At 46.5% G+C, this 14,789-nt stretch overlaps 1 protein-coding gene across 1 annotated transcript; it reads left to right on the top strand.

Annotated features, from left to right (window-relative positions):
* The first annotated feature begins 8,889 nt into the window (after positions 1-8,889).
* LOC142814358 (uncharacterized) lies at positions 8,890-12,153 on the top strand. Its single transcript, XM_075893062.1, has one exon. It carries the CDS (start codon positions 8,890-8,892, stop codon positions 12,151-12,153), a length of 3,264 nt encoding a protein of 1,087 aa, XP_075749177.1.
* The last annotated feature ends 2,636 nt before the right edge of the window (positions 12,154-14,789 follow it).

The following is a 14,789-nucleotide window of genomic DNA, read 5'->3' as shown; positions in this document are numbered from 1 at the left end:
AGTGAATGATGGAGAGTGGGGCGAAGCATTCGTCCGTCCATGCGTCTATCTGTGTGACTGTCCATGCGTCTGTTCGTGCGCCCGTCCCTGCGTTCGTTCATGCATCCGCCCTGCGTCCGTTCATGCGTCCATCCATCCATCTGTCTGTGTGTCCGTTCGTCCATCTATTGAACACTCCAAGTCCCACCGTTTCGCATCTTTTTATCATATATTCCCCATATAGAAGCACCGCCATTCAGTGGACATTCCAAGCACTAAACGAGAGGTGGCACACGCACACTTTCTTACGGCTTGCGCTTTGGATCTACTTCCCAACTTCAACCACCTTGAGTTCATGGTATACTAGTTCACTGTATTCATGGCACTGCGGCCCAATGCTCGCTAAACCTTTCTAAAACCAAGGAGGTTATGCCCAGCGAGTATAACGTAGCAACCTTTTCCTGTCAGATAGTGCTCAATGTACATGCCAGTGGCTGCTAATGTGAAATAAGAGACAGGAGGATTCAGCTTTTAATTTCTTATGGCTTGCGCTTCGTATCTGCTTCCCCCCTTTAACCACCTCGAATTCATTCATGGTATATACTAGTTCATTGTATTCATGGCCCTGCGGCTCAACGCTCGCTAAACCTTTCTAAAACTAAGGAGGTTACACCCAGCGAGTATGATGTAGCAACCTTTTCTTGTCCGATAGTGCTCAATGTACATGCCAATGGCTGCTAGTGGGGATCGCAGCGTGCGTGATGGCTAAAAGCCGAATGCTCCTGTCTCTCATTCCCCATTAGCAGCCATTGGCATGTACATTGAGCACTATTTTTTATTGTTAAACAACGCACAGAAGAAATCTCTCACCGGCGCCTTGGAGTTCAATTGTTATACCTATTTCGGGTATGTGCTAGTGGTAGTTATGTTCTACGAGGGACGCCTAAGCCACGCCATAAGGAGCTTCGCCCCTAAAATGCGTGCGGATTTCTCAAGAAAAAAAAAGCTATTTGGTTGTCAAAAAATCTCTCATGGTCCTGCGTTCAAACCTGAGACCAACGCCATTCCGAGGCGGTCGCTACACTATTTCAGCTAACCAGAAAGCTATAGCCTAGGGCGAAGGCGAATTCATCGACAACTTGATTCAGATGGACACACGTATTGCAAACGAGTTCTGCGGAAACCCGCAAGGTGGTGTGGTAGCTTGGTAATCCCTTAATCTTCAGAATGACGAGAGCGTCACCTTTCAAGCCATGAAAAAAAGAACATTGAAGTGGTGGCAGTCTTTCCTCGTTTTTGCGAAACGCGCATGTGGGCGTGCTTCTCCAGGTAATACACTTATGGTATTGAAGAAAATATTATAATAAAAAGTTCGGACGGAATTTAAATTCTTTACATTTTGTTGATGTTTTAAGCATTTTCTCATTCCCTTTCTTTTTGTACGCGTATATTAAGACCATCTTCGTAGCGGGAAAATTCTGCCCTATCACGACATTTTGCTCTTTTTTGTTCACTAGGTACATGCTTGCTGCTGTGAAGCATTGAAACACGCCTGTTTTCAAAAGCTGACCTTGTACTTCATATCTAGAACAACGAAGCGTGCTGCTGAAAACAGAACAAGAGACATTGGTAGTGATCAACACGGCACATCTGGGCATGCACGTGACCAATGGCGCACCAGCCTCGCATATTTATTCTCATTTATCACCGCGAATGCAACAACCAATTTTGCCATCGAAAGCACTCGACCGTTGTATAAAAAAGTCACAGCTTTGCAGCAAAGGCGAAGTAATAAACGCGATAGCAACATTTGGAAAGGTTGTGCGCAGAATGAAAAGCAGATCGAAACGTGCCCCGCGTTTCGTGCGCACAAATTCCGCACGAAACGTACTCGCAGGTACAGATGCACGTGAAAAAGCGTCTCATTTGTTACTTCGCTGAGTCTGGAAAGCGCGTGCTTTTCGCGAACGGAGATTGTAGTGATTGCAGTAATCTTTGTGCGCCTGGTAACTACAGTAGAATTTTTCAACGTAAAGCCCGAGGCCAGTCAAGGCGTATGATCCTCCCTTCCTCGCCACCAGGAGATAAGGGTGCGCGAGGGAGCGTCGCTCCCCTTCTCTAAGCCGGACAAAGTACGCGTAGGAGCTTGGAGCGGGCGCCATTGTGTGATGAGATGACGTCCGTTCAGTCATTGCGCCATCTTTCTGGTAATACCAAAAACACAGCAGCAGTAATTGGTAGATATAAATAGCTTGTCGTTTTAACAGTGGGAAACGTTCTCCGGCGTGGCTCAGTGGTTAACGTCTGGCTTTCACGACGCAGTGGTCCCACGTTCTATTCCGCGCGCCAGAGTGCATTTTTCTGAATTTTTTTTCTTTCTTGCGTTTTCATATATATAGATACGTATACATATACGGTGCAGTACATCGACGACGACGCCAGTGGCAAATCTAGCCGAGAGTGTCCATATAATTTCTATCGCAACAAAAACAAATAGAAATGCAGAAAAAAACATTAGGGGGCCTTAAGCTTCGCCTATTGGAGTTGACTGCGATAGTGAAATCCAGCCCCCAAACATACCCTTCAACCGCTAAGTGCATACTCATTAATATGTTTTGTTTCACACACACACATATGCGAGCGCGCACAAGTGCTACGTATCAGTAGTAATGCAGTGATTGTGCAGTGTGGCCACTTCCCTCTGATAGAACGGCGCTCTGCTGTAGTCGAGACACGTTTTTCACAATGTCTCTCAGATGGCACACAGACACATACACACACGCGCGCGCACGAATGGTACAAAGAGGTTTTTCATCTGAAGCGAGAGTCGCATTGCCTCTAAGATATACGCCATGCGCTTGCTATCTCGGAGGTTATAAAGAGAAAAGGCCACAGCTAACAAGGCAGGCAGCTGTCCATATTTTCATGGGCCACTGTGTGTAACCTGTTCCTTATATCGAAGTTCTGGTATGTGTGTGAGTGTGCTACGTTCATCAAGAATGAATATACAGAAAATACATCGGGTTATTGCCGTGTTTATTTGGGCGTCCACTAGGGAACAGACTAGCCGCATGAATTTGTTTTGCCCTGTCAAGCAAGGTGGACTTTGGTTAGCTCATTTGTTTCTGTGACAACTTGTATCGTGGTTTATTTTCTCGCGGGACCAAAATGATCCATTTCTGTGCATGGTCATTCAAGTTTAGCTACAGAGATTTATTCTCACGTTTATTGTAAATTATGTGAAAGCGTGAGCGGGTCTGTATTGGGGTATCTACGAGAAGTAATCCTCTCGTACAGAATGTTGAACGGCAGATTTATTCTAGAGTATTTGTGCGTAGTTAACAAGAACAATTTGTACATAGATCTTGTAGAAAGTGTGCTACCGCTGCCATTATACCATTCTCCACACTTCGGGGGCCCAGGACAAGATGTGCCAAAAAGAGTTTAAAAAATGCCGGTATACCATCATTTAAAACTCTGTTCTTCCAGTTGCACACGAACACACTTCCTGTTAAAACTTGACTTTATGATAAAGGCCTTTTCATACCATGGTCCACCAACTGTTTTTTTATGTAAAAAGCCGGGGACAATAAAACATGTTTTTCTGGACTGCTGGAATTCCATTTCCTCTCGTATGTGCTTCAGCGCACACGAAACAAAGACTTACCACTCGACTCGTATGGTATACGCTTCTAAATAAAGCAGATGGCATTCCGCATGACTTAATCATGCTCCTGGGACTTCACGCGTCTTGAAGAACGAAGATGGAATTTGAGCATTTTCACGACGTTGTTCGTCCTGTTCGTGACCACTAAAAGTGTTGTGCGTCTAAGAGAAGTGCATCGCACGCTTTCCGACCCTCCTGTGTGAATTTCTGTGCTTGATGACTTAATCTGTCAAAAAAAAATAATGTCGTGTTGGCCAAAGCATGGCTGACACGTTTTATGCTTGCAACCCGCGACTTCAAGTGTAAAAGTCGGGAACAAAGAAAAAAAAAACATCGCGGCTTTGTAGTAGGACCCGTGCTTGCCACGAGAACGGCTGGCCCGGGTTCGATCCTCAATGGGACCAAAAATTTTATTCTTTATTTTATTTGCTTCTTCCTCAATTTTTCACTCACAACCAACGGTGCCGACACCGATGGCAGAATTTCTGTGACACGAGCTCTCTAACCCTATCGCGTTAAACAAACCAAACACCAAAACGAAGCCAACAGTTCTCAGTATGACATGATAGCAAGAACCGAGAATAGTTTCACCACCGAGGCCATCAGATTTCGACAAGAATATTTCTTCCCTATCCTCCACTCGATACAAAGTATACCAATCGGTGCGATTCCACTTTTTTCTTTGCATGCTGTGGAGTTGACAGCTCTTTGACGATAACAGCAGTCATCCCAGCCATGACGACAAACAAAGACGGAAAAAACAACGCACAGACACATCTTTAGCGCTGCACATGCTCACATGTGGCCCATCTGAAGCTGAATTTGTCACTCGTGTGACATATTCAGCTTCAGCCGGGCTACATGTGGGCATGACGCACATGACTTTACAGCATTGCAACGCACGTGTGTAAAAAGCGTCACCCGTTCTCATCAACGGGAATGGTCCAAAATACGACACTGAAATCGTACAGCATTGAGTATGTCCGATGTATCTATCGAAGCTGGATCGAACAGGCTCGTTACTTCTCTCTTAGTTTGAAGCTTGAGAGGCAGTCTAGTTGACAGTCATCCCGTTGAATGTTTTGTTGTTCCTAACTCATGTTGGTCAGCTGATAGATAATTAGTCAACACGCAATTCTCTTTTTTTAATTGTATCTTTATCCTGACCGTTGAAAAAAGGTACACATTTGAAAGCTTGTTCTGAAAAAGTTGTAACAAATATGGTAACTTTTTTCAACAAAAAGTCATAAGCGCACTAACAGCTGGACAACGCCGCCGAGCATGTAGTCACACGTCATACACGCATCACTGGACGTTAAATGGGCGCTGACGTTTTACGCGCAGCACCGTAACGTCTCAACGTTGTCGATTTTGCACGTAAATCACCGCCATTTAAAACCTAAAAACGATGCCTCTTATGATGTCGACCTACTTGCCACGCTCACATCAGTGCTGCAATCTATAAGCACTCTGCTGCTGTTCTGCAGTAGTGCACTGTGAATGCTTTGTCACTCTCTTTATTTCTTCATTTTCCTTTTTTAAGGTCGAAGCTCCTTAGAGTGTGGGTCTGTCCATCCTCCGATGGTGTATGTAACCACTGGTGGCACATATACTCGAAAGAGCGGTCCTTAGAATATCCGCTGGATGGCGGCACTTGTATATGATGAATAAATGGTAAAAAGATGCGAGATGGCTGTACTTCGATTGTTCACTAGATAGAGCGGCGGATGGACGAACTGATGGAGGCACAGACAGGTAGAGGGGTGGACAAATGGACGGATCGGTGGACAGACAGAGGGACGACCACACGAACAGACGCACGGACGCACGAGGACAGAGAGAACAACGCAAGTACGGACGGACGCATGGAGGGACACACGGAAGGACGCATGCACTGTCGGTCACTCGAATGGAGGGACACATGGATGGACGGACACACAGACAGACGCAAGGAAGGACGAAAGCATGCAAGAACGAATGGGTGGACGAAAGCACAAACGGGCTGATGAACGCTTTGCTCGGCCAATCATCATTCACTCCGTGGATATGCTGTGATTTTTTTTGTTTATCTATTCCCTCTCGTTTTTATTTAGAGAGACTTAAAAAACAATGAATTTAATTAGACTGATGAACTGCAGTCTAATAAATATATTGACATAAGTTTAATTGTCCTAGGTTAACTAATAGTAGAAATGATCGAAGTTGAAGTTTCACTCCTAAATTTCACGCCGAAACCCTCGCGCGTGGCTGAAAAAATTGCTAAATGTATTTTTTGTATTTTTGGGGCATTCGCTCTATGAAATTTTTTGAGAAAGGTCTATGGCACCCACAGTTGACAAAGTACTTAATTTTTATTGAGTAGAAGCTACGCAAGACCCAGCAGATGCGTTGAAAATTTACTATGTCTTGGTGTTTCGTGCGAGAATTAAAAGGTTGCGTCTCCACTCACATGTGTTTTTCGCAAACTTTTTTGCTTACTGAGTCATGTCATGGTGGTGTTTTCAGGATTGTGTAATTATACTTAATTAACACGCGAAAAATTGTTTTGCTCTTTCATGTTCCTTCAAGTTAGTGGGCTTCAAATAAGCATCTTTTCACTGATCTCTGGCCCTCCATTCATCTCGGAGTGGTCTATAGCCGTTCGGCACGATTGCTGTTGCGTCCCACCCAGCGGCCACACAGAGCAGTGGCTTGCAGAATCACGTCGTCATTGAATCGAAGGATTGAACCCTCGCTGCTTGATACGAGCACAAAGCACCAGGCTTTATACATATTTGGTGACGTTTAGATATTATTCTTATGTTTACCGCCTCCTATTTCGTGCGCAGGTGTCGCAGGCGCCAGCTGCGAGGATAGGCATGCGTAAGCACGCGTTATACGACCGGGTAACTTTTCGGCCCAATCTCGCCTCTTCTAAGGGGAAGCTGAATGCGTTTCTATGGCAACCAATTTTCAGCGAAAGCGCAGGATAACCGAGCTTTACGGTCAGATATGTTTACGGGCGCACGTCCATTTCACCGGGTTTTGAAATCGAAGAAGTGAAATGCTTTCGCGGAGTGCGTCAAGCGCAGCGCCTTCAGGCAGCGAAGTTTGGCCGAAGTTTTGCCGACTGAAGGCGATGGAAAGCATTCTCTCATGCATGGCAGAGGTCACAAAATGCCTAATTAATGCGAGACTATTCGCTCGGTCACACAACGTTAGCATGAAAATCGGCTGATATGAAATCTGTATCTCGCGTCCCACCAAATTCGCATTGGCATACCCCGAAGCATGCGAATTGTTTCTGCGGCTCATACACCTAGAAACATAATTGTTTCAACTCGACTGGAAAGCGTGAAGAGAAAGCGCCACACTGCGGCCGATGCTTTAGGAGTGTGTCAGAAAACCTAATGTCACTGCCACCGTTTTGTTCGCGACGCATGTTAGGCAGGCACAAACTCCGAGATTAATTGCTGCTGCTACCACCACGCAAGGTCAGCGGGCCGCCACCGCCCCGGCTGCGTTGCTGTGGAGCCGCTACGTCAGCTTCGCTGCCTCTGAGAGGCGGAACTCACCAGCGATGAACTGGCCGACCAGCTTTGGGCCGTCCGGCAAGCCGAACATGCCACCCGGGTTGAAGGACTTCGAGTGGTCACCTGAGGCACCGCCATCAAGATTGACGGAGGGTGGGAAGGGACAGGGGTTAATACCCGCTTCCTCCACCTCACCTGGAGGAAACTGGCAGACTTCAAATTCGAATATTCATTCATTCATTCATTCATTCATTAACTCGACTAATGACTGCATTACGTTGTGCTGGCTGGTGTAACGTTTGCAGTGCTCGCCCTCTTTCTACGTCGGGGCTTTCTGATAACATTGCCCGATTGCTGTTATCTTGCTGTTTTCTTTTCTTTCGTGCCAACCTGCGATTGGCTGCGTAGCGCTTAAAAACGCGCCGCAAGGTGAATAAACTGGGATTGTCTTCCTGGCACTGCTTGAGTCGTCTCTTTCCTGGGCCGGCTGTCGTCCAGCCGCCGAATACGTAACAGCTGGTGGCAGCGGTGGCGGCGGTATGGAGCGCACGTCGAAGGCGGCCTTGGCGTCCGGTTTGGTGAGAGCACGGCTTGCTTGACTTCATTGGGAGCATTAGCAGCATTTACTTGGTAGTCGAGGTTCTTTTGTATTTGTTGTTGACTTTGCTAAATAGTAGTACATATCAGGGTAGCACTTGTTAACTGCAGTCATGATCCTCACGTCGTTAACGAAACCCAACCTAGTGCTGCTAGCTGAAGAGCTCGGTATCCCTGTACAGAAGTCTATGCGAAAGCCTGCAATTATCGAAGCGATATCCAAATGCGGAGCAAACGACGACGAAGTCGAGGAGTGTTGGAGGGCAGTCTCGGAAAAGCTCAAAGAACGAGAAGTAGAACTGAAGTTAAAAGAGATGCAACTGCATAACCTTGAACGCAATGACAGTTTCGATATGCGAGGATACATGCAACCTTTCAAGGCTGGCAGTGACATCACTTTGTATCTCGTCAACTTTGAGAGGACGTGTACAAGAGCTGCACTTGCAAAAGAGACTTGGTCGCAACGCCTGTTGACATTACTTCCAAATGAGGCAGCCGATGTAATCGCGAGAATGCCAGATGAAGATGCTCATGATTACGAAAAAGTGAAACTTCATTTGAGGCGAAGGTACAGCTTGTCAACAGAAGCCTTGAGGATGAAGTTCCGTAACACGAGGCGTGGCCAAGGGGAGTCATTTTCAGAATTCGCCTACAAATCCATGAGCTTGTTAGAGGAATGGCTTAAGAGTGCCAACGCATACGAGGACAAGCAACGTCTGATTGAACTGTTTGCGCTCGAGCAGTTTTATGCGTCCATTCCGGACCAAATGCGGCTGTGGATTCAGGACAAGCCAAACGTAGAGACTTTGCAAACGGCAGCCAGCTTGGCGGACGAGTACCGTTCCCGTAGAATGGAAAGTTCGGAAGAACAAAGAAAGAAGCCGTCAGGAGCGTTCAAGAAATTTCAGAAAGGAACGAAAGAAACTAACCAAGGGAAACCAGGCGACAGTGTTCCAGCCCAAGGGCATGCAGCCAACGCGAGTGAACCGAAAAGTTCCAAGTTCGAAGAAAAACAACCGCTGGTCTGCTATAAATGCCAACAACCGGGTCATCGCAGTCGGTTGCCGACAGCCAGCAGTTTCCGTCAATTTGCTAACCGAAGAGAGCGATTTACTCTTGCCCTACACATATGACATGAAGGTGAACGGCATCAGTTGCAACGTTCTGCGCGACACAGGAGCAACATTTGATATCGTCCACCCGTCATTTGTTAAGCCCGAGAACTTAACAGGTTCATGTGTATGGGTACGCCAGGCACTAGAGCCAGACATGAAGTGTTTGCCGGTAGCCAGAGTCGAAATGAAGGGCGCCTTCGGCACATTCGAAACTGATGCTGCGGTTTCCGATAAACTTCCTCAGAAAATTCCCTACATTTTTTCTAACCGATCAATGAGGGACTTCCAAAATGCAGGACTGGAACTTAATGCTAACCCTGTAATGGTCGTCACGAGGTCCCAAACAAGAGCTCAAGCTACCAGCGCTACCCGTAACACGGAAATTACAGACCAGAGTGAACCGACACAAGCTACTGCACCAAGCGAAACTGTTCCTGTCGACACCAATTGTGTCGCGCCAGCCTTCGATAGCAGCACTCCCGTCGGTAATGCGCTCCCAGGTGAAGCGATAAACCCAGTCAGTGAAAATTTTCAGCTTCTAGCAAAGTTAGACAAAAGCGCTCTCAAAATGGAGCAGGCAAACGACGAGTCGCTGAAGACGTGCTGGGAAAAATCAAAACGGAAACAAAAAGGAGCCGTGTCGCTCATAGTCAAAGAAGGCATTTTGTACAGAATATTCAAAAACAAGAAAGGCAGAACCTTTGAACAGCTTGTCGTTCCCAAAAAGTATCGAGTCGCACTTTTGGGTTTGGTTCACAGCGATAGCTGGGCTGGCCATTTAGGTATCAACAAGACCAAGAGCAGGTTATTGAACGACTACTACTGGCCGATGTGCTTCAAAGAATCGGAGAACTGGGTACGTTCCTGCAACGTTTGCCAAAGGACGGGGCGGCCAAACGAAAAACTCAAAGCACCTTTGGTCCAAGTGCCTTTGATTGGCGAACCCTTTCGCAGATTAGTTGTCGACATTGTAGGTCCATTACCAGTAACAGCGGCGGGCAACAAATACTTGCTAACACTCATTTGCCCTGCTACGAAGTTCCCGGAAGCAGTGGTATTACCCGAATTAAGCTCCACTGCAGTTGTAAACGCGCTACTCGGTGTCTTTGCAAGAATTGGATTTCCTAGTGAAATCCAATGCGACCAAGGTTCTGTGTTCACAAGCGCGCTCACCACGACGTTCTTGAAGAAATGCGGCATATCCGTTCACCACAGCTCAGTCTACCATCCGCAAAGTAATTCAGTCGAGAAACTTCACTCTGTAATGAAGCGCATTCTGCGTGCACTCTGTTTCGAGAAAGGCGCCGACTGGGACGAAGCTGTTCCCGCGATGCTCTTTGCTCTGCGCTCCGTCACTCACGAAGCGACTGGGTTCACGCCGGCGGAACTTGTTTACGGTCGAGCGCTTCGCTCCCCGCTAACGTTGTTGAAAGAAAAGTGGGAAGACAAGTTCGTAGACAAATCAGTTGTCGAGTACGTGCTGACCTTGTTGAAGCGCCTACGTGAATCGCAAGAACTGGCGCAGATAAACATGGCAGAAGCGCAGCAACGCTCAAAGGTGTACTACGACAGATCCGCACGCACACGAACCTTCAAGGAAGGCGATAAAGTGCTGATTCTGCGGTCGTCAAAGGCAAATAAACTGGAAGTAGCATGGGATGGGCCGGTCACGATTAAACAAAAGCTCTCCGACACCAATTACTTGGTAACGACGCCCGGTAAACGCAATGATGTGACGATATATCACTGCAATCTAATGAAGCCTTTTATCGAACGCAGTGAGACGTTGAGCATTGTCCTTAACGAGCCTGAAGAGATCAACGTTCCTCTACCCCAAGTGCCAAGCCCCTGCTCTTCCCCATCAACAGAAGAGATAGTCCAATCTGTCACTAAACAAGCTTCTCTAACTGACAAGCAAAGAAAGGAGTTAGAACTGCTTGTGCGCAACTTCAGAGACTTGTTTAGTCCCACTCCCGGCAGGACAAATCTCGTGGAGCACGACATTGAGTTAACATCCAACCAACCTTTCCGAACCAGGATGCACAGATTTTCCCCCCGTCACGAAAAGATCCTGAACGATTGTGTTCAAAACATGTTGACACTGGGTCTAATCGTGCCAGGAGAAAGCGAGTATGTGTCACCTATGTTTATTGTAGAAAGTCCAGGCAAGGAACCGCGACCCTGCATCGATTATCGAAAATTGAATGCGATAACAAAAACAAAGATGTTTCCCATTCCAAACGTTGAGGGCTTGATCGAGAAAGTGTCCGCGGCACGGTACGTTTCTACGTTAGATTTGGTACGCGGTTTCTGGCAAGTGCCACTAACGGAAAACGCCAGTAAGCTCGCCACTTTCATGACACCGACAGGCACATATCGCCCTCTTGTGCTCACTTTTGGCCTCAAGAATGCACCCTTCGCATTTTCAAGGTTAATGCATGAAGTGCTCAAAGGAGCCGAGTCGTTCGCTGTTCCGTACCTTGACGACATAGCTGTTTTTTCGAGCACCTGGCAACAGCATTTGGAACATCTGCAGCAGGTATTCCTTCGAATACACGAGGCAGGCTTGACTCTCAAACTCGCCAAATGTCGTCTTGCGAGCTCTGAAGTCCACTACTTGGGGCATGTTGTTGGCCAAGGGAAGCGACGTCCTTCCGAAATAAAAGTTGAAGCAATCACTAGCTTTCCTTTGCCGAAAACAAAGACTAACTTGCGTTCCTTTTTGGGTTTAGCCGACTACTACAGAAGCTACATTCCCAACTTCGCAAATATCGCTAGTCCTCTCACAGACGCACTGCGCAAAACTGAGCCAACTATTGTAAGTTGGAATAAGGCTCGTAAAGATGCTTTTGCTGAGATCAAAAAGATTCTTGTCAGCAAACCGGTCCTCGCGGCACCAGATTACTCTCTCCCCTTCTTAGTTCAGTGTGACGCCAGTGACCGCGGAATGGGCGTTGTTCTAAGTCAAGTGAACAAAAAGGGCGAGGAACATCCTCTTGTCTACGCCAGTCGAAAACTAACATCACGCGAGCAAGCCTACAGTACAACTGAAAAAGAATGTGCTTGCTTGGTCTGGGCTCTCGAAAAGCTGTCGTGTTACCTCAAAGGCTCCTCATTTGTTTTTGAAACTGATCACTCACCTTTAGTGTGGTTAAATCAAATGTCGAACAAAAACAGCCGCTTGATGCGTTGGAGTCTAGCACTTCAGCAATTTGATTTCTCAGTGCGGCACAAGAAAGGCAAACACCATGCTAATGCGGACTGCCTTAACCGAACCTATTAAGTGTTTCTTGTTTCTTTTGTGTGCATGCAACTTGGCGCAAGTATATATTTTTTTTTTCCTTATCGTGTTCGGCTTTCACGTTATCTGCTCCCAGTGAAATCAACTGTCGGGCTTTTCTAAGCTTGGGCGCCAGGTTGCTTTTGACGTAGTTTCTGCGTTTCTACCGCTCGTCCACTCAGCCATTTCAGATCCTGTCGTACCAGATGGCGAAATCAACCCTGCTCCAGGCGCCTGCAGCCAACTCCCGTGCTGCAGCCAATCAACACTCGGCGAGTGGTGCCCGTTCTGAACATTGCCTGTTCTCGACATTGCCTCCTCTTGGCCTTTAATGCCAACCTTCGCGGGCGTGTTCCAGCCAGACGACGCGCAATGCCATTTCCATTTCCTTCTGCGGTGGCTACTTCAACGACCAGTGCCACCATGCACCTCAGGGTCTTCGCCCACGCCGTGCACAAAGACAATATGACCGTGCGAAACGTGTCAGTGCTGTGCTTGGAGACCTGCCCACGTGTTGGCTACCTGTTACCACCTCCAGCCGTTCATGAAGCGTCATCCTCTTGAACGCCTTCCGCTAGGGGTAGCTTTGGCCGAGTTGTAACGTTTGCAGTGCTCGCCCTCTTTCTACGTCGGGGCTTTCTGATAACATTGCCCGATTGCTGTTATCTTGCTGTTTTCTTTTCTTTCGTGCCAACCTGCGATTGGCTGCGTAGCGCTTAAAAACGCGCCGCAAGGTGAATAAACTGGGATTGTCTTCCTGGCACTGCTTGAGTCGTCTCTTTCCTGGGCCGGCTGTCGTCCAGCCGCCGAATACGTAACACTGGTACTACCAAATCATCTTGGCATTTGCTGGTACGTTACGCTCAAGTACAAGTAGTTAGAACTAACAAATAATGTAAGCATTACTAGAGAGAGAAAAACAAAAACCAATGTATAGGAGGTTTACCACGCTTTCACTCGGTTGGCTGGCCTTCACTAGGAGTAGGGAAATGGTGGAATAATGAATAAGGTAGATAAGAACGAACAAGTCCAAGAAAAAGAAGAATGGGTCAGCGGTTTCACTACGCACACCAGAAGCTCAAATTATTACTTCACAGGTACTCTTAAAGTCCGGTCTTCTTTCATGGTTTTGTGTCTTTTCAAGTACGAGTGCAATCATCCCGTCAGACAGTGAAACGAAAGGCCAGCTGATAACGACGTGACGGACATGTGCACTGCAGCAGGCAGGCGCCACGGTGGTAGGTGGCGTGTTGACGCAATCTACTACGTGATTTCGGGGTCTGCACACTTTTGCTCACGCCTGTACAACTTATGAAATCTCAACTGCCACAAGATTGGCTTTGAAGCTTTAAAGGCAATAATAAAATTGAGAGTTGCATAACTTCTTCGTTACGCTCCAAGGAACAACCCTATCATGGTTGGTTGCGGAACTTGAATACAAACTTCTTCGGCAGGGGAGATACTAATTGTCAATTAGGTATCACTCGTTTGCGCAATCAAATATAGTGAGAAAATCGGTTATAAGCCTGAGACTGACGCGGTGTTAGCGCCGAGTACAACGCTGCCATGTTACATCACAAACTTCTGGGGTGGAAGTACAGTTCTTGGAAAGTTTATTGAGCCCACGGAAAGGAAGGCTGATCACCGCCAATATTAAGCTCTAGTTATGTGGGAGGAGACAGGTTAATTAAGAAGCCTCTGCTCTCATAGAAGGGTTGGTGGCAGTGACATTGATCTGTGCTTTGAGAAGGGTTATACAAACCGTGGATTAATTAAGAGCTTCTTGCTTCCGACTTTAGCGTTGCATGGCCAGAGAGAGTATTGGTATTTCTATAATAAGTAAGCCCTTGTAACAGACAACAGTTCTCTGCAGCTATTTTAGTTCTATTCAGGGCTGGTAAAAGTCTTTAAACGTGGGACATTTTAAAGTAAAAGCCTCAAAACAACCAAAAATACCTGTTCTGAAAATTTGGATCTTTTTTTATTTAAAACGCAAAAATTTGGCATCATTTTGTACTGTGTTCCCTCTAGCACATAATGATGCAGGTCTAAAAAACCGAAAACTATGAGAAATCCATCTCAGATGATGCACAGCACTACTTTGTTTCCACAGGCGCTGTCAAACAGAAAAATGCATCAATGCAATTGTTACGCCAGAAGAAGTCAATCATTTGTTTTCCGATGCCTCCATTACGTGCACTCTCACCAACAATCTTAGTGTACGTACGCAATAACTCGAGTTCTTACTCTTTTTTGTGCTAATACTTTAGGCCAGAACAAAATATCAGTTTCTTCAAGCGTGTACGACCCCTTTGCATCAAAATAACAAATTGTAGCTCTGAAAAAAATGAGTAGTGTCAGTAAAGCAATATTGGCGTTCTGTTAGGAGGAGCTTTCAGTTTTTTCCCATTGATGTTTTGTTTCTGAGATTGCTGATAAGGTTCATTTGCCTCGTGGCAGCGTTTGCACCACTTAAGGCTCGTACTCCAGCACGTCATATATTAAGCAATCTTTAATAACAAACAAAACGAAGTACATTGCAGGTGCTAAAATAAAGGGAGCGCTGCTACAGCACGAGGATTCAACGTGGCCTGTTAAGAATATGTCGCAATACACATGCTAGACCATGAATGTGTACA

Source organism: Rhipicephalus microplus, chromosome 4 (assembly GCF_043290135.1).
Source record: "Rhipicephalus microplus isolate Deutch F79 chromosome 4, USDA_Rmic, whole genome shotgun sequence".
NCBI classification, from domain to species: Eukaryota; Metazoa; Arthropoda; class Arachnida; order Ixodida; family Ixodidae; genus Rhipicephalus; species Rhipicephalus microplus.
The sequence above is the reverse complement of the archived record's forward strand: the minus strand, read 5'-3'. Positions and strand labels throughout refer to the sequence as shown.

Excerpts from the sequence above, each read along its gene's own strand:
- LOC142814358 (XM_075893062.1), top strand. The coding sequence starts at position 8,890 with ATGAAGGTGAACGGCATCAGTTGCAACGTTCTGCGCGACACAGGAGCA.